Source organism: Glandiceps talaboti, chromosome 2, assembly GCF_964340395.1.
Source record: "Glandiceps talaboti chromosome 2, keGlaTala1.1, whole genome shotgun sequence".
In the NCBI taxonomy this organism is placed as follows: Eukaryota; Metazoa; Hemichordata; class Enteropneusta; family Spengelidae; genus Glandiceps; species Glandiceps talaboti.
Window position 1 is genome coordinate 30,613,248 of NC_135550.1, and position 25,508 is coordinate 30,638,755.

Consider the following 25,508-nt stretch of genomic DNA (forward strand, 5'->3'; position numbering starts at 1 on the left):
TTGGTATTTGCGACCAAATATTTTCAGTACTGTTGGCCCTTCTTTGGGATTCAACAGCTTACCTGTCTAACCACCTACCCTGACCTTTATATGGCCCAGGGCCCCGGTACTGGATTTCCATAATAGTCCCCTTGACCCGCATTGAACTCAAGTCACACACGTGTCACATGATATGAACTGGACGCCTCCGATCCGGTACAGCTCCAGTATTGTTTTGGGGGCAGCGACAGAAGAGTCTAGTGGAGACGATATACATACTGTACAAACTAAAAACCTATTCGTTGCCAAGAATTCGTATACTATGTTACACTAAACACTCCTACAATTACCCATAGTGTTTGATTTGTACCGACTGCCTTCTCCTCTCGTACTCCAACTCTCACAACAAGAAATCGAAAGTAAAACAGGACAATGTACCCGGAAAATTTCCCAAGTGTTATGTTTCGACTTTTGGTTATTGGACCAGTGCTGATGGGTCTAGGTAAGTAAACTGTGTAACCATTGCCATAGTGACGTGCCTCTTGTACGTACGGATCTACTTCCATGGTACGGATGTATTACTGAGATGTTGTACGACGTACGTACATCACAGACAACTAAGATTAGTTGCCTGTGCGTACATACACTGCCACCTTTCTTGTTTTATTGTGCTAGGGTACGTGGCGTGGTGTAAAGACGAGAGAGTGTTATACATAAAATATTTATAGTTTGCATATCACTTTGACACTTATTAATAGATGTGACAAAATGACAGACAGACATATTTTGGATGAGCTTTAATTATAATTGATATATTTATACTCATAAAATATGAATTACATCACAAACAATGAAATATTTCGTTGTCAATGATTTATAGTACATTCTATATAATAACAGACAAGTTACTTGGCTGTGATATAATCTAACACGTTAATCTAATTGTGCTCAATACTGCCTTCCAAATCTACATACATTGTTGAAAGTGTTATTGTTGGTAAAACTTACATAGCTAATTTCATCTTTCAGTATTATGTGGACCCCTATATCCTCTTCCATTGAAAATCAAGAATGAAATATCCAGCTATAAAGGTAAATCTTCATTGTGTCAAACATTCTCTACAATGTCAATGCCAATTTTAAGTCCCAGAGGTTTTCAATAACTTGTCTGTTGACACAAAATTAATGTTTGTTTTTATATCAAAGCAATTATTCTTTATAAAATATATTACTTCCCCAAACCTTGATGATTTCTTATCATTAGCTGTATAATACTCTGTGCATTGCTTTAAATACTTCTTTCTATGAGATCAAATGCTGCAGATCAATTCTGCCTGATAAGTAATCATTTGATTTGAATTTCCTCAAAGTACTAAGACAGGACCAGGAAACACATTCAGAGATAAAGACATAGGACTCTCTCAATTGTTGAGTTGGATTTAGTCAAAACTAAGTTGTCAGTAATTGTTGCTTATTAACCAATGGCCATTTGTTCATTAGTAATTGATGAATATTCATATCCCCATAGCCTGTTCCCAACAGATTGAAATTTTGCCCAATAGCCTTGTTGACCAAAGTGCGTAGTCCTTTCTACTATGACAACAACTTTGACTGTCATTATTCAAATGAATCAGTATGTAAATAAACACATTAACCAACTGTGAGTCAAAACTTGAAGTGGACATGTGTTAATTTACATGTTATTTACATATGGTTTATGTAAATTTAACTACGGTGTGCGACTTTGGGTGATGTGGCTGATAACGTAGTCAAAACAAGCTGTTGATATGAGGGCTAGGGAGGTATGACCAGCTAACAATGTATCTCAACAGTGCAATAAACAGGCTATGAGGGCTAGGGAGGTATGACCAGCTAACAATGTATCTCAACAGTGCAGTAAACAGGCTATGAGGGCTAGGGAGGTATGACCAGCTAACAATGTATCTTAACAGTGAAATAAACAGGCTAATATACAAGTATAAAGTTGGCGTCAGATTCAGATTCAGCGTCAGATAGCCTCAGATCCGAAGACACCCGACGGACTCAATCAAGCCTGAAATAATACCGTTGAGACTACAGGGAAAGATTCTGCTTCACAACCTTTTGATGGAAGATGGAATGTCTCTGCTTGCACAATTTTAAATTTTAAATTAATATTTTTAAAAATGACAACATATTACATAAGTAAACTTCGCTTTTACTGACACCATGTACATTATTAGCAAAACGTATCAACCAACGAACATACAGTGGCTGAACTTGGGGCTATCAATGTCTCGGTTGCAAGTATTTCAACTAAATAAAAGTTTATACTCGTGGCTAATATCCCCATGTCCATATGTAAATATTCACTACTACTACATATCAGTAAACAAAGTAATCTGATCTCCTTGACAAAATAATCTTACTTTGATTTCAGATATTGCCACTAAGATAATAGACCTAGCAGTGTATGGGGCAGCACAGAACCAATCTTATAACAGACTAGCTAAATTTACTGACACCATCGGTAACAGGATTGCTGGATCTGAAAACTTTGAACATGCAGTGGGTAAGACTAATTGTCATGCATAATATTATTAGCAGTTATATATGTAATGTAATACATGTGTATTATATATACAAAGGTATCTCATTGGCTTTTCAGTGTTTTGACAAATGTATACAATATATTTATAGATTAGTAGGGTTCCAATTTTTTTATTATCTGACTGTTTATTCTTTTCAGATTACATGTTACAAGTGTTGTCAGAAGATGGACTTGAAAATGTTCATGGAGAAGAAGCATCAGTAAGAACCTATAATGGCTTGACATTGTCATAAACTAATTAACACCACTATTACAGAATTGTTTTAATTTCATATACATTGAACCTAACTTAGAGTTAACATGGCTGTGTTTTTAGTCCACCTGGTCTTAAGGTTTGTTGACTTATTTTTAACCAAAGTTACATCACTGACTCACATATCAGCTTTCAACTAAAGTTGACAAAATGGATGAGAATTAGGTATTTATTTTGGGTTTTTATTTGATAACTTTGCCTCATTTAGTTTTTCTACTTGAAAAAATAGTGTAAAGCAACAAATAGTATTATGTGCTAGTAACTCAATAAATTGCAAAAAGCTGCAAGAAGTGTAAAAAATTTGTTATTGTAACAAACATGTTACACACTTTTGTAATGTTTTGCAATTTATTGAGCTACAGACAAGTACTTGGCATGTTATTTCACTTTTTTTCAAGTAGAAAAATAAATTAAAACTCTAAAATGAATACCCTAATTGTCATCCATTTGGCAACTTAAAACTTGTATTCCATACTTATAAACTTTTCACATTTTGTTTTGAAGTAGTCAAACTGAATAGATTGTGAAAATTTAAATGGTCATTATATTACACTGTCTGTATGATATGAACTGTAAGTCTCTACAAAGTGTACACGTTGATCCACTTAGTCACTAAGTATAAATTGTCTCCATTATAATCCACCATAATGGTAAAATGCAACATTTCCTACTAGGTGATACATTTGTATTTTGTCTTGACCTCTAGGTGACCCATTGGGTCAGAGGTAATGAGTCAGCTACAATGTTACAACCAAGGGTATATGACCTTGCTATGCTTGGACTTGGTGGTAGCATAGCCACCCCTCCTGAAGGTTAGTCTCAGTATTCTTGATTCTTGATTATTGGAGCATCACCCATAACTGTATTTTACCATAAATGTTGAATTGAGTCACTCAACAGATGGAAATGATCAAACTAAACCTTTAGTTCACAGACCTATGGAATAATTAGTTACAATGTATTGTCAGTACAGATAATGATGTACATACATATATATGGAATCAATAACATTGTCACTCATGTCAGTATATGAAAACTTTCCTTATGACTTGTCAACTTTTATTGTAGGAATAACTGCAGAAGTACTGGTAGTGAATTCATTTGATGAACTTCACAACAAATCACAAGAAGTAAGTCATTGTTCTGTTGTTATATGTGACTACCAACAATTTGACCACTACAAGAACACAAAAAGTACTAGTGACTACCAACAATTTGACCACTACAAGAACACAAACAGTACTAATGACTACCAACAATTTGACCACTACAAGAACACAAAAGCTAGCGTTAGTTCCAAATGAAACAATGATAGTGCAGATATATAGTAACTATTGTTCTGTGATGTAATTGTCTTTTCAGGCTAAAGGTAAAATTATAGTGTTTAATGAAGACTATGAGGGCTATCCTACTTCAGTGGCTTACAGAGACTATGGGGCAAAGGAAGCTGCTTTAGTTGGTGGAGTGGCATCATTGATCAGATCTATTGCACCATTCTCTATCCACAGTCCACATACTGGATGGCAGGTATGATAACATCTTATGAATATATGTAGGGAAGTAAAGTCTGATGAATATGATCTAGTGAAGTAAATTCTGATGGATATATGTAGTAAACTAAACTCTGATGGATAAATGTAGTAAACTAAACTGATGGATATATGTAGTAAACTAAACTCTGATGGATAAATGTAGTAAACTAAACTGATGGATATATCTAGTAAACTAAACTCTGATGGATATATCTAGTAAACTAAACTCTGATGGATATATCTAGTAAACTAAACTACACTCATTAATGGTATGATATAAATAGTTTTTATATTCACTTTTTCCATTGGTCCTATTTAATGTGTTTCATCAAAATCTTCATATTTATGTGGGTTTTTTTCAAGTCATTCAATATTTTTATTTTAAAAAATATTGATGTATAGGATAGTGTAGTCTATGATTTGTCACCAGGCCACCATCTTTTGTCACTACTAAGTCTCGTCTCTAGATTTATAATGTCTATTGACTTGGTCATAATGGTATTGAAATTACTGACATATACAATAAGTTTTGTATTGCTATATTAATTGTGCATAATTATTGTTTATGACCTAGAATGCAACCTTGTTTTTTAGTGTCAGTGTACGTGTGTACTGTATCATAGTACATCATAGTACATCATAGTATACATCACAACACTTTTCAATTCTTGTCATCAAAAGGATTATGATTCCAAAGTGAAAAAGATCCCTACAGCCTGTATCACTATTGAAGATGCTCAGATGTTGGCAAGAATGGCAGCTAGAGGTAGGGTACAGTATATCGCCTAGAGACTAACTAGGCTGTCTGACTTCACAAGTTCTGGTAAATGACAATTTCAAACCATATAGCCAAGTGCAAATGTCTGAGCTAGGTATAGTGTAGGTAATTCTCATAGTGAAGTTTGAACAACCCAGTTTACAAATACAACAGGATAATTTGTTCTTGTTTTTACAAGTTACAAGACTGACTATTTACACAGTGGTTGCTGTATTAATGTGTTCCACTGACAGACAGAGACAGACAGACATCAAACAAAAAAATAAGAAAACAAAACTCATGTAAGAATATCATCTTTATTCTTAGCAATGAATATTCCTCAACTCCATTCCTGACCAGTTTGTTTACTCATCATAATTTATTCTTGCCATGTTAGCACAGTACATGTACATTTGTTTTGTATTTCTACAGTTGCAATCTGTGGGTCATATTTTAATTCAATTTTCTACCGTAGGCACTAAAATTGTTATACATCTAAAAATGGAAGCAAAGACTCTTCCACCCACCCAGTCTAGGAACACTGTAGCAGAAATTGTTGGCAGCAAATATCCAGAACAGGTTAGGTTTATTAACTAATGTTTACTTATAACCTTAATTTCTGACTTTCACTTTTAATCAAATCCATATTTATACTCTGTCTAAGTTTTCAAATGTATGGGATGTATTCATTTTGTGTATTTAAAAAGAAAAAAAATTGATCCGGATTTTGTGGAAGCTGTTTGCAAATTGGTGGGAAATATATGTTATTGTCAACATAAAGTTTAGCATACAAACTATGTCGAGAAGACTTGCTGTATGGAATGTGTATTTCTTGTGTCGGCATTTCCAGTGTGTGTTTTATACTAATATACTAGTACTTCCCATGGTAGACAAATTCTGCTTCACAGTTTGAGTATTTATCTGATCATAGAGTTGAGATTCAGTATAGTGTGTTCAACTTATTGGCAATACCTGACCAATACTTTGTTTATGTGTACATTTATTGAAATTTTAGGTTGTTCTGGTAAGTGGTCATCTGGATAGTTGGGATGTTGGACAAGGAGCAATGGATGACGGCGGTGGTGCATTCATTTCATGGCAGGTAATTAGAAAGACAACATTAAGTTCATTATTTTATAGGATAATAAACTAATAAATTAATGACTTTGAGATATAAAAATTTAACCAACACACAACAGAATTTAATTAGCTGAAAGCTGTTAACTACAAACTGTGATAGAGGGCGCTGTTTAATATGATCACGGTATATAATTTATAGGATTCTGGAGAATGCTCACATAGATCTTAGGAAGCAACTATAATGAATGTCTTGGCTTGACAAATGAACCAATGAAAAGTTTTAGATAAATTAGAATCTTTTAACTGTATCAAATATTTGTAGTTATGACCTTAGGATCTATGTTATTACTGAACTTTCAAAAGGTAAGATGTACAAGAATATTCTTGAAGTATGTGTTCTACTTTGTCATCTGTCCTGTTTAAATAATATGCTCTCTATCACTCAGAATTGTTCATTACATTACCAATAACCTGACATCTTATTTCTCAGTCTATTCACATTCAAAGGTATGTCTTTTTAGTCTTGTCCCAATCATTTTGATGAATGTCAGCCATTCCTGAATTCCTATCTAAACATGTCATCAGTTACCTAGACAACCCCCCACCCCCAAACCCACCCATCTCCTTCCATTAGTCAAGTCAGTCATTATCATCACTGAGTCTGTATTTTTAAACTTTTTTTTATATAGGCATTGTCATTGGTTAAGCAGCTAGGTTTCAGGCCAAAACGAACCTTACGGATGGTTTTGTGGACCGGAGAAGAGGAGGGTGGACTAGGGGCACTTTCTTATTTCAATACACATAAAGTAAGTGGGTATGTGTCAGTCAAGGGTTACAGACATAACAGTACATTAGAATATAATACAGTGCTAATGTATGTCATTACATTACATTACATCAAATTACATTACAGCCCTTTACGTCATCTTAGGTATAGATATGTTTTTGCCATACATGATGTCGGTAACCATTTCTCACTCCACTAAAATATTATCTATAAAGAGATGTAGTTTGTCAATTACTTCTTATAAAATGGTTTTCCTGACAGGGTAATGGAGTTATAATGGTCAACTGATTAGAGTGGCTGGCTGGGAATCTGCAAATTGTAGGTTTGAGCCTGCCACTGTCGCCATTTCTGAGTGGCTAAAGTCCTTGGGGAAAATTTGAATCCAATTGTGCCCCAGTCAACCCAGCTGTATAATTGTGGACCTGGTAGGATAGAGGTTGCAATGTGAATGCTTTAATCATATGTGCTTATAGTGGCTCCAATGAATTTGATGCTCCAAAGGGAGGAGGGCTTTTGTGCCACTATTGATCAATACGGGTAATTGAAAATTTACTTTTAATCATCTTTTTTTTTTTAAATTCTTTAAAAACTTTGTGATTTTTGTTGATACAGGTGAATATCAGTAATTATAGTATTGTTATGGAATCAGATATTGGTACATTTACACCTACAGGAATAGCATTTACAGGTGAGAATGTAATCAGTCAATTACGTCAGAGAGACAAGAAAATACAATTGTCAGTTCAAGCTTTACAACCCTTGCGGCACCAGTTGTCTAGAAATGCTGCTGATCAGAATGTCAATTGTAGTGGACTGGCTTTGTAGGTGCCGAAAAGTCTTCTCCTTATCACACTATCAAACTGACATATATGAATTAATACATTCAATAATGTTGGGTCTCTCTGATGTAGGTTCATATCATGTTCTTATCAATTAATGTGTGTGAAAGTTCGTCATATTGCCATATATACCATGTGACTAACTTTCACAGACATAAACTGATAAAGTATTGCGTCAATCTACATCTGATTAAATTGTCCACAACTGAAAAATACAACATTCTGGTCAGTAGTAATCCTAGACAATTGCAGTAAGGGTTGTATTTGTCCCAAAGGTAAAAGCTGAGGGGGGGGGGGGGGGGTACTAACCAATTTCTGCACAAATCTGTATGTTAACAAAATTGTTTTTTTTCTCTCCAACTTTTAATGGGTCTTTTCATTCAAACCTTGCACAGAGATTAGACCCGACATGGACAATTATACAAATGACTTCAGTCTGTTATTTCAGTGTTCTAAACTTTGTGATACCATTATTTGTATTAAATATAATCTGTAAGTGACATCACCACAACTACTATGATGATACCAACGACAGAAATATGCAAAAACTGATCCATAATGGCTGAAATGAAGTCTGTTGTATATGACAGGTGCATTGACAATAAAAGAATGTTATGGGAAAGTATTATAAGTGCATTACACCTTAAAATGTATTCTATTTTCTGTCAATACAGGGTCTGATGCTGCCTTTGCTATTATGAATGAAGTAGTACAACTGTTAGCCCCTCTCAATGCAACCAAACTGAGGGAAGGGGCTGATGGCACTGACATTGCATACTTAATGCAGGGTGGAGCTCCTGGTGGAAGTCTTTTAGATAATGCAGATAAATATTTCTGGTTCCATCATTCTGATGGTGAGTATATATATTGACCATCTATGATGATGTACTGGTACTACATGTATAGTAGTTCAGGCTATTCATTGCAATTGGTTTTTATGCATGTTAACATAATTATGATTGTAAACTTTGTGTTAGGAGGATTTTAATTAAAGGATTTCACTTCAAACATTTTATTAATTTGTTACAGTACAGAATAGTTGCCAAATGTAGGAATACAAACCAGCAAACAAGACTTGTTTGTCATATAAGAATGTAACAACCACATCCCATTTATAATGTTATCAGCGGTAACTTTAAATCATACATAGTATAATGTCCTAGTAAGTTTTTTAAAAACATTCGTGTACAGTTTGACCAATTCAAACATCATCTGTGTGTTTTGTATTTCATGTGATTCATTACAGTTCTGTACATGTAGATAGAAGTCTATCATTATTGCTTTCACTTCATCCATACATAATAAATTTCAAAACATGTCTGTCATGTGGAAGTGCAGTGTGCAGATTTTAACCCCCTTTTTTTCCTTCCATCGCTAGGCGATACAATGACAGTCCAGGACCCTCACATGATGGACTTATGTGCTGCAGCATGGACAATAGTGTCATTTGTTTTAGCAGACATGGAAAACATGTTACCAAGATGAGAGCAAACATCAGATAGAAGATGATTTTTAATAGAAATGTACCCAATACTTAAATATTGTGCTCACCCTAAGTTGTAATATATTCAGCTTTTGAATATTCATTTTAATTTGACTAAATATGGAACAAGGTATGTGAATTATTCAGACATGTTTGGGAAATAAATTCAGATACTACCGAGTACTTGGAATATAAGTATGTACATGATTTTACTTATGTTTTAAAACGTTTATTTCCATTCCATAATATGCATCAGTCGATAAGTGGTTGGTATTTATTTGTCACAGCGTGCATAATGGAAAAGTGGTCAATTTAGGGGATGTTATATTATAGTTTTGTCTGGCTGGTTGACAGAAATGTAATGCAATGTAAGAGTACTACTGGATACATGTATTTTAATAACAAATAAACACCCCACAACTCAATTATTTCAAAACCCATGACAAGTAAATACCTTTTTGCTTACGTTTCTTGATATGTAATATACTTTTTAGCACAACTGAACTTAGGTTCAGCGTGCTATAGGTATCAAGTTTTGTCTGCGTGTGCATGTGAGAAATCGCTGGATAGATTGATTTGGTTGGGGCATTGCTTATGGTGTGTAGATGATTGTTCAAATGAAAGCAATCCGATTAGTGGTTTTCAAGTTACATCCAAATGAGTGATTTTCTGTCAAAATAGGTCTTTTTTTTTTTACTATGGCAGTCTATGAGGTATGGTTTTATAATGTTACATTGATTGGAGTCATAACAAGCACATGATTAGAGTGGCCAGCTTGGAATCTGCAGGTTGCAGGTTCAAGCCCCATCGCTGCCATTTGTTACTGAGTGGCTAAAGTCCTTCAGCAAGATTTGAACCACGACTGTGCCTCAGTCCACCCAGCTGTATAATAAGGGACCTGGTAGGATAGAGGTTGCAATGTGAATGCTTTAATCCTATATTAAAGAAAGCACTATATAAAAAACTAAGATTATTATTATTATTAAAATTATTATTATACAATATTTTTTAATTACATAATCACCCTGGAATGTTCCTGTACGGATGTTTTCATGTTTGAGGTGTGTTTTTTCACTGCATGTGTATGTCAAACATTGGATTTCAGTTGTGCACATTGCCGGCAGTATTTGTTATACTGAATGATTTCATTTTTCTCACTTCTTCTAAATTATGGTACAACTGAATTTTATTCTGTAAAATCATGTAAATTTCTGCTCTGAAACAAAGTTTGTTTTGGCATCCCTAGGTAATTTTTTATCATGTGGGCACACATTTGTGAATCACACTATGCAAATGAATCATTAAGATAAGAAGCTAAATCAACAAGCTTTAAAGGACACATGCACTTCTTTACCGTCAATGCATGTACTTAATTATCTAAAGGTTGCATTCTATTAAAGATATTGCCTAATTATCAAACATGGTTATTTATACAAATTACACCTCACATTTACAAACTACATCAAACATGCTTTGTTATGGTTGATGTACCAAATTGTGTGAAATTTGTATTCTAAGATATAGCCAATTACTGAAAATTAATTATGCAAATTTTTCAGTAAAACTAAATGTTAAATTAACAGGCTTGTTACTCGAGCTATGCCTGTTTTACACACACGTGATACGGTCAGAAAGTACTGTTCCTTCAAGGGTAGTGGCATCTACTACAGTCATTTATTTATTTCAGTGACAAATCACATATGCAGTTGTCAATCAAGGTCCACACATCCAATGCATCAAGTACATTATGGGGAAACAAGTTTAGATAAGTAGGTTTTTGTACTCTGGTTTCTGAGAATGGAACTGCTATGCCAAATGTTATTAATCCAATTCATTGATTTCCTTTCCCTGTTTGTAACAAGTTCCGATTGTACATGCTTATCTGTTGCTGGTAGTGTCATTTAATCAAACTAAGACAAAAGACATTTTTTGGGCACATTGAGAAATTTATTTGTCTTCATAAAAGATAGATACATAACAACTTGTAATTACTAATAGATAAGACATTCCACAGTATTAGTGATGTACACCATTGTAATTTGTAGTAGTTTAAAGCAGTAAGCCCACAGACATGCCACAGTATTACTGGCATACACTAATACTTTACAGCAGTAAGCCCATAGACATGCCACAGTATTACTGGCATACACTGTAGTAGTTTAAAGCAGTAAGCCCATAGACATACCACAGTATTACTGGCATACACCATAGTAGTTTAAAGCAGTAAGCCCATAGACATGCCACAGTATTACTGGCATACACCATAGTAGTTTAAAGCAGTAAGCCCATAGACATGCCACAGTATTACTGGCATACACTGTCGTAGTTTAAAGCAGTAAGCCCACAGACCTGCCACAGTATTACTGGCATACACCATAGTAGTTTAAAGCAGTAAGCCCATAGACATGCCACAGTATTACTGGCATACACTAGTAGTTTAAAGCAGTAAGCCCATAGACATGCCACAGTATTACTGGCATACACTGTCGTAGTTTAAAGCAGTAAGCCCACAGACATGCCACAGTATTACTGGCATACACTGAAGTAGTTTAAAGCAGTAAGCCCACAGACATGCCACAGTATTACTGGCATACACTGTAGTAGTTTAAAGCAGTAAGCCCACAGACCTGCCACAGTATTACTGGCATACACTGAAGTAGTTTAAAGCAGTAAGCCCATAGACATGCCACAGTATTACTGGCATACACTGTCGTAGTTTAAAGCAGTAAGCCCACAGACATACCACAGTATTACTGGCATACACTGAAGTAGTTTAAAGCAGTAAGCCCATAGACATGCCACAGTATTACTGGCATACACTAGTAGTTTAAAGCAGTAAGCCCATAGACATGCCACAGTATTACTGGCATACACTGTCGTAGTTTAAAGCAGTAAGCCCACAGACATACCACAGTATTACTGGCATACACCATAGTAGTTTAAAGCAGTAAGCCCATAGACATACCACAGTATTACTGGCATACACCGTAGTAGTTTAAAGCAGTAAGCCCATAAACATACCACAGTATTACTGGCATACACTAGTAGTTTAAAGCAGTACGCCCATAAACATGCCACAGTATTACTGGCATACACTGTAGTAGTTTAAAGCAGTAAGCCCATAAACATACCACAGTATTACTGGCATACAGCAGTGAGCCCATAGACATACCACAGTATTACTGGCATACACTGTAGTAGTTTAAAGCAGTAAGCCCATAGACATGCCACAGTATTACTGGCATACACTTTAGTAGATTAAAGCAGTAAGCCCATAGACATGCCACAGTATTACTGGCATACACTGTCGTAGTTTAAAGCAGTAAGCCCATAGACATGCCACAGTATTACTGGCATACACTGTAGTAGTTTAAAGCAGTAAGCCCATAGACATACCACAGTATTACTGGCATACAGCAGTGACCCCATAGACATACCACAGTATCACTGGCATACACTGTAGTAGTTTAAAGCAGTAAGCCCATAGACATACCACAGTATTACTGGCATACAGCAGTGACCCCATAGACATACCACAGTATCACTGGCATACACTGTAGTAGTTTAAAGCAGTAAGCCCATAGACATACCACAGTATTACTGGCATACAGCAGTGAGCCCATACACATACCACAGTATTACTGGCATACAGCAGTGAGCCCATACACATACCACAGTATTACTGGCATACAGCAGTGAGCCCATAGACATACCACATAAGTATTGGTAAAATAGAGACTCAAAATACAAGCATGTCATGACAAGCAATCTGCAATATTGGTAAAATCATCATTTTGTAAATTCAATAGACGTTGACATACAAAAATCATGACATTCATCACAACAAACACTTCTCATAAGCCCAACCTTTATGAGTCAATATACCAACATTTCTTCCTATGTAGTATTTCTGAATGACAGTAACTCTGACCATTGTACATTATAATCAATTTATTAAGTTCTTGGAAGAGTTTGATGATTGGAATCTCTATAATGTCCTGGCCAGACACAAAACCATACCATAACTATGTAGCTCAGCCATGTATTGGCCATTGCATTGTCTAATTATATATATCCTTAAGTTATCATATTCCAGTAATGGCACTGGTAAACTTTCTGTGCACTGTTGTGACACATCAGAGTCAGTTTCTTACCTACTCTGTCACCTGATTCTTCACAATTAGGTAAAAGCACTTCAGCTGCTAAAGCGTTTTGAGTACATGTATTAGCATGTCAACTCAAAGCACACCACTACCAGCTTGTCATTTCTATTATCATTGTGTTTATTGTTGTCAGTCAGTCATGCTAAACATTCATTATCACTTTAAATGCAAGTTCTGAAGATCTAATGAACAAGACATACACGTTGTAACTGACATGCAATCAGCATTGCATAAAATCAAAATACAGAAACTTCTACAACAGTCCAACAAATAGTTGGTGGCCATAGTTTCTTTCTCTAACTAACAATCAATTCAGCTCTCATACCCAAGTAGCTATGTTTTTACACTGCTTCTTATTAAGTGTGACTGTCAAATCAAGTAAACAACTCTGTCAGACATACAGATACAAATATTTCTATTTCTACAGTTCTTTATGGTTTAATGTATTTATATATCTTGGAATTTTCTCAATATTATACTTTTTAATCAATGACAAAAGAGTTCAATAGAAAGCAAGGTTTTGTACTTCACAAACTTGCATTTACACACTTCAAGAGCTAAAAATCCTAACATAAAAGAGGCCTGTGTAGATTTTCAGTTTGGCCATATCAATAACTATGAAAACATATCTAGAATGACAGCAAACTGGTCATAAATGTGCATACATTGCTGTAAAGCAAACATCAATGTCATACAATAAATCTTATCAAGATAGTTCAGCAATGTCATTTAAATGTTATATCCGAATTCTTAGACTTGTTGTTTTGTTACCTACTAAGTATTAGTAACTGGTTGGTTGTAACTTACTGCTAGGATGTACAATAACAAAACTAGTCACTATCAAGCATGTGATATAACTCTTATCAAAGTCAAAATCCTGTGTCTTAATTCATCTTTTCTTTGTGCTTTTGTGTTGTTTATTTTTGCATATTTATTGTGACTGGAATTTGTGACACCGTTAAATAATGCTGATAATAATATTGGCAATCCTGTTATAAGATGGCATAGGTTCATCTGAACAATACAAATGGTGGTCACATGTAAACTGAAAACACAATAAACTCTGAATTTTGATTGTACTCAACATCAAACATGTTTCACTCCTCACTGTAACATTTAACAAGAAAACAAAAAATCACTGATGTACACAACAGTTATACAAAACTGTTGAGTATTACCTCTTCTTCCACTCTGTATCTTAATTTGACGTACAATGGCAAATATCTAGTACATATGGTCATCATATTTTCTTTGAAGCACCTTAAAATGGCAGATTAAATACCATAATACATTGCACATTGAAATTATTCAACTACAGTCTACTATGAAAATGTGGCCTAACTGTGGTGACTTAAAACAAACTAAACTCAAAAAGTAAAACATCCCTTTCTCTGTATACAGTGATAGATATGTCCCTGCACTAAAATCTGAAGGCAGACCAGGTTTCTGTATGCTACCATATGTCCTACCGAGGGAATGCCCTATATAAGACCCTGTAACAGTCACCCAGGAACAAAACTCAGATAATTAGAAAGTATCTTTCATACGCTTTATGCTCCCTGGCAATGGTTTCAATTGCCCCTGGTAAGAACTTGCAAGCAGCGGTATCCTAGTACAGCCTTCCTACAGAGAGTGCCCTCTAGAGGTGATGTTGGAATGAGCATCCAAAAACCCTTTCTGTTCACATGGTCTCATATGGAGCACCCAATGATAATTCACACATCATTTCAGTATAGTAAGTTTACACGATGTTACATGAATATTCCAACATTAATCTGTAGAAGGCGATATTTATCATATGCATACTTCTTACAGTCAAAGACATTACAATACACCTACATTTGAATATCTTTCCATTACCCTCTGTACACCTATTAAAAAATAAAAACTTGCCATTCTTTCATAGGCAAAATAAGTATTTCAGAATGGACTCAAAAAGTATTGAAAGTAAGTAAGAATTGAAAACTGGAAGTACTTTGGATATATATCTATAATGTATATATATGAAACTTAAGGTTTCAGAAATAATTTGTAAAGTGATGAAATAAAGTGATTCTCAAAAGGTGTTCAACACCAGGTTGTTGGGTTTTTTTTATTGTACTTAGGTTGTCTGTATCCTTGGCTGGCCCATTCATATCTTGTAATATATAATATTTGTACCATATAAGCTTGCTGTTACACAGATGTACCATCTTGACCTTTCTTTTCTGAGCTCTGAAATTAAACCAGAAAAGTAGGTATCACATGTAAGAATATTTCCCATGTACACAATTAGAAAACATGTGCATAACAACAATTTTCACTTCTGTATATGCAAATTAGCCTTGTACTGAAATGGTAAAACCCTGTGTTTAAGATTTAAAGCCAAACATCACATCTGAATGTTTTGCACAATCAAAATCAGCAAGGTTATCTTCCTATAACTTGATGTTTCTCAGTTTCCAGTCACCCCTCTTTTCACACTATTCGAAAACTGCTGCTGATTATTGAAACGGATCCAGGAGACTAATTCCCTTTTCTAAAACTACACAAACTTCAAAATTAGTAAACAATTTACATAGCAGCTGTTTCTTCAAGGTATGCTTTGAAGGATGACAGACATATTGAGGAACTTCAAGGATTTGAAAAACATAACTAAGTTTAAGATGCGATAATCAAATTACAACAAACTGTAATATCAAAGCACAATAACACAATTTATCTATTTGTTATTCCTGTGAATTAACATAAGAGGTTAGTCTCTTTATCTACAATAAGCTATCATAAGTAATCATGTGACTGACATGTTAGAAGAAACTTGTTAGTTCTGATATGCCTGCTGCACATGGAGCAGAATAAAGGCGATGTGTAAACAAGTGTATTTCACCCCCTGTCCGGAAAAATACAAGTTGTTTACTTCTCCATAGCAAGCGCCACGCACTGATGTGATCATGAGTATATATGTACATGTGTGTGAGACTGTGCAATGTAGTACAGTGTCTGGTACTGTATTGAATGTCTGCATCATGCATTATAATAAAGATGGCTGCACAGTTGAGTCAAGAGAAGTAATTTAGGCAGTGCTGATAGTGGTGGTAGTAGTACACAGTAAACCAGACACAAGACAGAAAACTATAGTAGACAGAGCACTATACATAACACAGTATAGACTACATAATCACAAATAGCAAACATTAGCATCAACTCTTTAAGACCCATAAACTTCTTGTTCAGGAGAGTTAAATGAAAAAAACAATGTTCTGAGCTCTTAAATCTGCCTTCCTCACATTTTCATAATAAACTATGATTTGAGCTAAAACTCAATTAACCAAATTGAACATATGAATGCAACACTTGCTTATGAAACACATGTGGTACAGTACATTGCAGTGAACTGAGAACTTTGTTTACAAATAATGCAAAGGAATATGAAATGGAAGAGATCAGAAATTGGGATCGACATGCAATATTCCTGGGGGCATGCAACACCATGCAGTTTATATCCATCATGCTATAAGCAATTCATAGTCTTATTTTTATGTGTTATTACCAGCATACACAAATAAATGTACATCTAAAGCTCTGGATGTACTGCTGTTTATTGCATGCCCACAGAAGGTAGCTCTAGCCAAGAAACATACATTACAAGTGTAGGAATACTTAGTCTAACCATTAACAGTGAAAGGGCCCTGCTTGTTGAATCACTGAAAATGTTAACTTTGTGTGCTTAATACCTCTTCTGCTGCATCAGCTAGTTCCTTCTCTATTTGCACTTGGGAGGTCCCACTCTCTCCTCCCTGCATTGTCAGCAAAGGGGCAGGAATTAAAGTAATTATTGAAAGAAAAGGAAAATAGAGACGATCTGTCAGAACTGTAACACTGCATTCAAATTGACAATATACTTCTGATCATGGAGAAAATGTTACGAATAATTTCACATCTTTTTGGAGAGTTGGTATTTTTCATCACAGTATTGTGACAAAATTTGTCAAATAATTTAAACATGGTAAACTATATAATATTCTTTATTGCAAAATTTAGCCATTATATCATTAGCTTACTTCATACTTTATTGCAAGGTTTAGGTTGGGTTAGTGATTTTCACTATAAAATCAGGGGAAAAAATGGTTTCATGGTTGGCTGTTAGAAGCACTGCTAACCTTCACCTGGGTTTGCGTTCAAACAAGGCTAGGGGCATCTCCACCTCCACACCAATGTAAATAAGATACAATACATTATCATTATGTACATAAGGGTATTTAAAGACAAGATATTCCAAGCAAGACACATGCTACATGCATACCATAATTCCCTTTACAAATGAATTAGATACTTTAGTCTATTAGATTTACAAAGTGGTGACACAAGATAGAGATGCATGAATGTGAACCAGCTGTCACCAAGATGTCCATGTTACATGTAATCAGTATGAGATTCACACTCAGATTCAATGTTGTGGAAACGAGCTGATACCAAGATGTTGACATTCTAATCAGTATGAGATTCACATTCAGATTCAATGTTGTGGAAACGAGTTGATACCAAGATGTTAACATTCTAATCATCAAAAGATTCACATTCAGATTCAACATTGTAATTGAGTGTCAAGTATTGCTTACCCAGTGTGTGCATAGTATGTTATGCATGACACATTTTTAAACAATACATGACATGAATGTATTATTAACACACTACCAGCATGTGCTCGTTAAGTCCTTGTGAAATGTCATTCAGGTCTTTCTAGAGTCAATATTCACAAACTCAATGGAACACTGCTTTCCCTCTAGTTTGATGACCTCAAATTCTGAAGTAAAATTTAGCTTTTCCAAATGTGTACACGGATTACAAGTGTACAAGGTGTTTATACACATGCCAAGTAAACTATATGTAAATGCCCAATGTGTATGTCAGATTCATAGACAGAGTTGGTGCAATAGACAAAAACCATAATGATACAGTATGTGCTCATATAGACTGTAAGATACGTCATGTTGTTCAACCCCCACCATCCTTCTCAAACAATAATATGCGAGTGCTGGCTAATAGCGTGGCACAAATGTTGAATCTTACAGACTAGTGTTCATTTAAATTGCATTCATAAACAAATCTTTAATCATGCAATTTGTGTACATATTTTGATTTCACAGCTACAGCAAATCTTTCTTTTTCACAGAAACCTGTGTTTTGTAAAGGAAAGTACTTTCCTTTCCATGTCATAAACACTTATCTTCTGATACTGTAAGTACATGCAAATGTAAGAATCCTCAAGATGATGGATTTGGGTAATTCCACTGTCTGACTATACTGTGGTCACTTTTAATTTCAACTTTCATACATAACTTCATATAATACTGACAGAGATAAAGTTGCCATTTTAGAATCTTGTTTTGCTAAAAACTTGTTTCCAAAAAGGTAACTATACCTATGCTAACTATATCTAATAGAGTTCAAAATCAATTTCTATTCTGCTATAATTCATCATATCTAACATAGATCGATGACAAACATTTTTATGCAAAGTTTCCACTGCAAAAGTAAGAACACTACACTCTGCATTTACAGTTCTTTGCTGGTAAAGGTCAAAGCCTAATCTATTCTCGAGACAATCTTTCAAATAAATGGGGTTTAACCAAATTTTAACATACCTTATTAGTAATTTGTTCTTGTAATTTTTTGTTATTATCTCTTTCAGTTGTCAATGATGCTTGTAGTTTCTTAACCATAGCTTGAAGTTTGCCTGCTGCGGTACCTAATTCTTTGGTCAATCCTTTTTCTTTCTGTACATCAGCTTTCAGTGTTTCTATTTGCTGTGTAAAATAAAGAGACATGTAAATAGAATGCCCTCAACAAATACAGAGGAAATGACACAAGGACCTTAGCCCATGTCTTTATCCAAGGTTGTCATCATACTGTCACTCACATAAACAATTTATACTTGTCCAAAAATACTGGAAACTACACTGTGACCCACAATAGAGGTTAAATTCATGTCAGGGAACTATTCTTTCCAAAAAAGTCTTCCCCATAAGAAAATGCAATATGGATTTTCAGGCCTCTTTGAGATGTGCAATTATTTATCTCAGTGATTTGGGATTTTCATTCAAAAATGTTTCCTGCCACCACTTCCTATATCTACTTTCTATATCTATACACAACATAGAACTAGCAAATTATCTAAGCACAAGGGCAATTAATTTCACATGGAAGTTACAAACATTTGTTGAGTGAATTCCACTATTTACCTTTTCAAGTTCAGTGATCTTAGCAACACTATCTCCACTCTCCTTGGCAGTGGTCAGATCATTCTGTAGTTGTTCAATCTGTTTGCTGGCAGCTTCTAGATCTTCAGTTTGTTTCTGTTTCTGTGCCTGGACATCAGACAACTCCTTCTGGCTGGCTTCTAGCTGAGATTTCACCTAACAGTCAGAAAGATGATATGTCATTATTATATTCTATATGTGGTTCAACATTGTTTGGATAACTTTTCACTGTGTTTATCTATTTCAAGAAGTAAGTTTTGTACACACAATATTAGCTTTTTTTTGTTTCAGTCATAAGCATGGACCCCCCCCCCCCCCCCTTTCCTAAATTGATGTTACATTTCATACCTATACTTAGACATGAAATGATGGAGAGTTTAACTCATTAGAAACTACGCTTTAATTTAACAGAATTGCATTGCACTGAAATGATGTGCGGGCGTAAATACATTTGATAGCCTCCATTGTCCCTACAATGTGACAAAGATTCAGTATTATAGTTTGAAAACCAAAGTTATGAACAATCATCATGCACACAAATACATGGTAAACATGTTATATGATGAATACAAACAGCTTGCATTCATTCATATAGCAGCTACAGTAAAACTAGGAATGCAGCAGCCATACACACATAATATACAGCTGTAACACAAGGCACTCCAGATACACTTTGATCTGTACAAAGCTTTATGCTGCAGTGCCATTCAACATTGATAGTAGCTAGAGAGTCAAGTGAGATTTGTAAGATTTGCTGACTGCTGATGTCCATTGTAGGGTTGGCATGATGTATGATGGGTTTCATAGAAAGGACTGTACTTAGAGCAAGAAAGTATGAATGCAAGAGATGAACACCTGTTGGTGTATTGTCATTACAATATAATCATCTATGAACACGATCACATTATATCAGTTGGAAAATGTAGTAAAAATGAATATCCTGAAAAAAAACCTAATTCTATTTTTAGATAAAAACTTTAAAATTGCAAATGACATGCTGAACATAACTGTCATTGTATTCTGGTTGTAAATTGTAGCTATAAGTATTTGCTCTCAAAATCTAATAAAGGTAGTGAGAGTTCTACTCCTGTCCAATCTGATTAAAATCTGATGTAGTGAATACAACACAATTTCTTTATTTACCTCTGTTTCCTATGTTTATTATTGTTTGTTCTTTTTTGTTCTGTGAGTGAGTGAATTCTTTCTACAACTAACACAGTACCATAGGTGTACACATTCAAATGCTGTGTGCTGACTCAATCAATGAGAAGTGTATTACATCAAAAACACAGAGGTACAGTACCTCAGAACACTCTGTTCAAAGAGAGCTTGAGCACAGACAAAGATGTTACTGCTATTGTTCTGGTTGTTTTCAACTTCAACCTTGGATTGTTAACTGTAAGGTGGATTTTGATTGGCTGTTCATACATGCAAGATTTGAACATGTCAGATGTAAGAAGAGGTACTCACAGAACAAAACTATCGAAAACAAATGACAATAAATGAATGAAATAGAAGTAAATAAAGCAATCCAGGCATATTCACTCCATCAGATTTGAATCAGATTGTGATCTACCATACAGCCATATGTTGGAGTTCAAAGTAGCTGGCATAGTGGTAAACAGTAAGTAGTATTGTAACTTATTGATAGAATGACATTTTATGACAAACAAAGAACATGGAATGATTTTATACAACAAAAATATTTCTGTAACAATCTTTAGTCTTCACTGAGAAAAAACTTTGAACATTTTACTGCAGTGATTTGCAAGTTTTCAATTAAAAATACAGAAAAAATTGTGTCAGTTACAGAGTACATGTTGACTTCTTTGATGGGAGAAAGATGCAAGATCCACTCTATGAAGATCCAAACGGGAATGCTTAGCATGTTTGTATTGGAAAAAATGACAGGAAAGGGAAAACATGGAATATGATCAGTACTTTCCATGAGTTTAAGGAAAGTACTTGCGGTACAGAATAAGTTAGAGCGTCTCGTATATTGATGCAAAGGTATATAGGTACTGGTTGATGCAAAACTTGAATACATGCACTTTGACAATGACACGAGAGTACATTAGCATGGGCATAGGAGCTTGTTAGTGTTTGTTCAGCATTAGATGGCCTATATGATGAGAAAACAGCAAATGAAGCGCAGCACAGCTTTATGCAATGTTAACACAGGGGGATGATATTTGACAATGGTCAAAATGTCTAGCCATGACTTGTAAGAAACATGCAAGCACTGCACTGCACAAAGTAAGTCATGGCTATTTAGTCATCCCTCAACACAGGGATACTCACAGATTCAACTTGTGCTGCATCAACTTTGTTGGCAGACTCTTGCTTGACTGTTTCAAGGTCTGTCTGCAGCTGCTTGACATTTTGCTTCGCACCTGTCAATTCTTCAGACATCTTGTCTTTATCTTTCTTGGCCTCATCTAATTCACCATCTTTCTGGGAACTTGCTTGTTTCAGTTTCTCTACTTCAGTTTTGAGAACTCCGACATACTCATTTGTAGCTTCGAAAGCTTCTGCTTTCTTCTGGATCTCAGACATCGTAGCTGGGTCTACTTTTCCTTCCAAGTCCTTCCTAGCAGACTCAAGCTCATCTCTGACTTCTTGGATTTTTTTCCTTACTTCCTCAGTTTCCCCTGTTTTACTTTGTAATTCTGATTTCAAACTGTCAAACTCTGAAGCATCCACTTTGCCTTCTAGTTGTTTCCTTGCAGTATCAAGATCAGCTTGTAACTCCTCAATGTCTTTGTTAGCAGTTTCTAATTTCTGTGTTTTCTCTTGGTTCTCTATTTTCAGATTCTCTGCTTCTCCTACAACATCTGTTTGGCTCTCTAACTGTTTCTTCAACTCTTCAAGTTGGTTCCTTAATGTTTCTAGTGTGGCATTCACAGATTCAAGTTCTTCATCTTTTTTCTGCATGTCTTCTTTCAACTGTTCTGCCTCGCTAGCATCAGTCTTGCCTTCCATCTCTTTTTTCACTCCATCAAGCTCACTCTTTAACTCCTCAACAGTTTTGTTGGCTGCATCAAGCTCTCCTTGAAGTTTATCTTTCTCAGATTTCACCTCCTCAAGTGTTGACACCTCAACTCTTCCTTCAAGTCCTCTCTTAACTTCTTCAAGTTCTGCTTTGAGGTTTTCTTCCACTTTCTTCAACTCTTCCACTTCACCAGCCTTTTGATCTCGTTCTGCCCTAAGACCTTCAAATTCACTTTTGTCAACTTTGCCTTCTGAAATTTTCATAACACTATCAACCTCTCCTCTCAACTGTTCCATAGTTTTATTCCCTTCTTCAAGGTCTTGGTTTTTCTTTGCAACATCAGCTTTTATTTGTTCTAGCTCATTATCATTCTCAGTTCTGCTTTGGTTAGCTGCCTCAAGATCAGACTTTAGTTGTTCCATATACTTATTTGCAGTGTCCAGTTCCTCCGATTTCTTCTGTAGCTCTGATTTCGATACTTCTAAATCTGCACTGGCTTTAGTCTCCAGCTCTTGTCTGACATTTGCCAGCTCAGCTTTCAAATCTTCAACAGTTTTAGATGCCTGTTCTAATTCGTCTATTTTCTGTTGATTCACTGTTTTCAGATTTTCAATGTCTTTAGAGACAGCTTCAGTTGATTGTGCTTTCACAGTTTCAAGTTCTGATTTGAGCTGCTCTAATGTCGATTTTGCACTCACTAACTCTTCATTTTTCTGATCATTCTCAGACCTGAGCTGATCAATGTCAGTTCTATCAGTTTCTGTGACTTTCTTAGCCTCCTCTATCTGTGATTTTAACTCTTCAATATTCTTATTGGCAGCTTCTAACTGCTGTGTTAAACTTTCCTTTACTGCTTGAATTGCAGAGATATCAGACATCTGGTCTGTTTGACTTTTCTTTTCTTCCTCTAGTTGTTCTAGGGACTGTCTTGCTTTCTGCAAGTCGTCTGCAATACTTTGTTTTTCTACAGACAGTGTTTTATTTTCTGTTTGACGACTTTCTATTTGTTGTTGTAACTAAACAGAAACAAAGAAAACAAGGAGATAGGAAAGGAAAGACAGAAACACAACAACCACAAAACACAACAAAACAAAACAAAACAGCACTCCTAAGTTACCTTATCCCTTACAATACACAGTCCTAGAATTTATAACAAGTAAACCTACTAGGAACGGTTGCCAATTTACTGAACATCTTCCAAAGGAGGGCAACACTGCATAACAATACACACTTTTATCATACACACAGTTCAAATAGCCTTTCCGATGGCATTAGGGAACCTCGCTATTGGCAGGGTCCAACCTAAAACATGTACATGTACATCATACACAATATACCTACAGACATGACAATAAAATCACAACTTAGGAACATTGGAAATTTCATTTGGGATGTTTTAGGATACAACATTCACACAACCTACCTCCTCTATTGAGCTGGCCCTGGCATTTGCTTCTTGTAGCTGACCTTGTAAATGTTTAACTTCTTCAATTTTCTGCAGTAAGAGAAAACAACGTCATTATTTGAACTTGGTGGGAGGGGTGCTCTGAAAGTAAGCATTTCTGTGATATTGGTTATACTTTATAAATTTTGTGCAAAGGGGTCGGTGGCCTAATGTACTGAATAGAACTACGTATCTCATAGATTGTATAGATAGATGTTGTCTCACCTGATTGCGTTCGCCTTCTGCATGCTGTACTTTTTCTTGCCATTTTTTCTCTTCTGCTTCCACACTACCTTGTAATTTATTAAGAATTGATTCCTGCAAACAGAATGAATAGAGTTTTGCTGAGATGATGTAATTTTTCTAGTGTCTCATGGTCATAATCAGTGTATTTGCTAAGGGTGGTAAGTAGGTAAAATCTATCGGTGTTACCAGGTAATTTAACCTGGTTAATTTTACCTGACATCAAGTATCAACTAAGTCATATCATTATTTTTCTAACATTTAAAAAGCAACAATAACCAGGTAATAATTACTTTGATATGTTATCTGTAGAGATAGACTGCTAAAAACTCAACAACTATTAGTAAGAATGTAGACATTTTGTGCTATTCATTCTGCATGAGCTTTTTTTCAATACTCACACACACACACACACACACACACACACACACACACACTCAGACAGAGATTAAGTTGCTAACTTACTGTATCACCTAGTACAGATTGATAGTGTTTACATTGTGATGTTAATTTCTCATTTTCTTCCGTTAAATCAGCCAGCTTTGCTGTAGCATCCTCTGCCTGTAATCACAACAAACATCATATCGTTAGTATTGGAATTTCAACTGCAAGAATGGATCTGATACAAGTAGTTTTAATAAAAGACCAAAGTCAACATTTTTGGCAGATTTCTGTAAAGTTCAGACACTGATTTAAAGACCCAAGATTCAATCCACGGTTCTAGCATTAATGCTACATTATCTGTCATGTCGACACTGATTTAAAGACCCAAGATTCAATCCACGGTTCTAGCATTAATGCTACATTATCTGTCATGTCGACACTGATTTAAAGACCCAAGATTCAATCCACGGTTCCAGCATTATTGCTACATTATCTGTCATGTCGACACTGATTTAAAGACCCAAGATTCAATCCACGGTTCTAGCATTAATGCTACATTATCTGTCATGTCGACACTGATTTAAAGACCCAAGATTCAATCCACGGTTCTAGCATTAATGCTACATTATCTGTCATGTCGACACTGATTTAAAGACCCAAGATTCAATCCACGGTTCTAGCATTAATGCTACATTATCTGTCATGTCGACACTGATTTAAAGACCCAAGATTCAATCCACGGT

At 35.3% G+C, this 25,508-nt stretch overlaps 2 protein-coding genes across 4 annotated transcripts in view; one reads left to right on the forward strand and one right to left on the reverse strand.

Moving 5' to 3' along the window:
* Positions 1–189: 189 nt before the first annotated feature.
* LOC144449483 (carboxypeptidase Q-like) lies at positions 190–10,169 on the forward strand. Its single transcript, XM_078140026.1, has 14 exons — positions 190–481; positions 1,009–1,071; positions 2,399–2,530; positions 2,708–2,769; positions 3,529–3,634; positions 3,891–3,952; positions 4,185–4,349; positions 5,036–5,120; positions 5,587–5,690; positions 6,127–6,213; positions 6,881–6,997; positions 7,591–7,666; positions 8,492–8,671; positions 9,196–10,169. Exons 1-14 carry the CDS (start codon positions 412–414, stop codon positions 9,300–9,302), a joined length of 1,416 nt encoding a protein of 471 aa, XP_077996152.1. The 5' UTR covers positions 190–411; the 3' UTR covers positions 9,303–10,169.
* Positions 10,170–11,235: 1,066 nt separating this feature from the next.
* Positions 11,236–25,508, reverse strand: part of LOC144450745 (uncharacterized) — a 42,081-nt gene continuing 27,808 nt past the window's right edge. For 2 of the 3 annotated variants that reach the window (XM_078141466.1, XM_078141449.1), the window contains 8 exons: positions 24,847–24,942; positions 24,364–24,456; positions 24,118–24,189; positions 22,004–23,710; positions 19,685–19,858; positions 19,088–19,249; positions 17,177–17,239; positions 11,236–15,677 (listed from right to left, as the gene is read on the reverse strand). In XM_078141466.1, coding sequence (XP_077997592.1) covers positions 15,639–15,677; positions 17,177–17,239; positions 19,088–19,249; positions 19,685–19,858; positions 22,004–23,710; positions 24,118–24,189; positions 24,364–24,456; positions 24,847–24,942 — 2,406 coding nt within the window. In that variant the 3' untranslated portion in view covers positions 11,236–15,638. The remainder of the gene's footprint in view (positions 15,678–17,176; positions 17,240–19,087; positions 19,250–19,684; positions 19,859–22,003; positions 23,711–24,117; positions 24,190–24,363; positions 24,457–24,846; positions 24,943–25,508) is intronic. The other variant, XM_078141457.1, reaches the window with a different exon arrangement.

Excerpts from the sequence above, each read along its gene's own strand:
- LOC144449483 (XM_078140026.1), top strand. The coding sequence starts at position 412 with ATGTACCCGGAAAATTTCCCAAGTGTTATGTTTCGACTTTTGGTTATT. Across the intron at positions 1,072-2,398 it reads TGAAATATCCAGCTATAAAG|ATATTGCCACTAAGATAATA; the intron begins GTAAATCTTCAT and ends CTTTGATTTCAG. Across the intron at positions 6,214-6,880 it reads GTGCATTCATTTCATGGCAG|GCATTGTCATTGGTTAAGCA; the intron begins GTAATTAGAAAG and ends TTTTTTATATAG.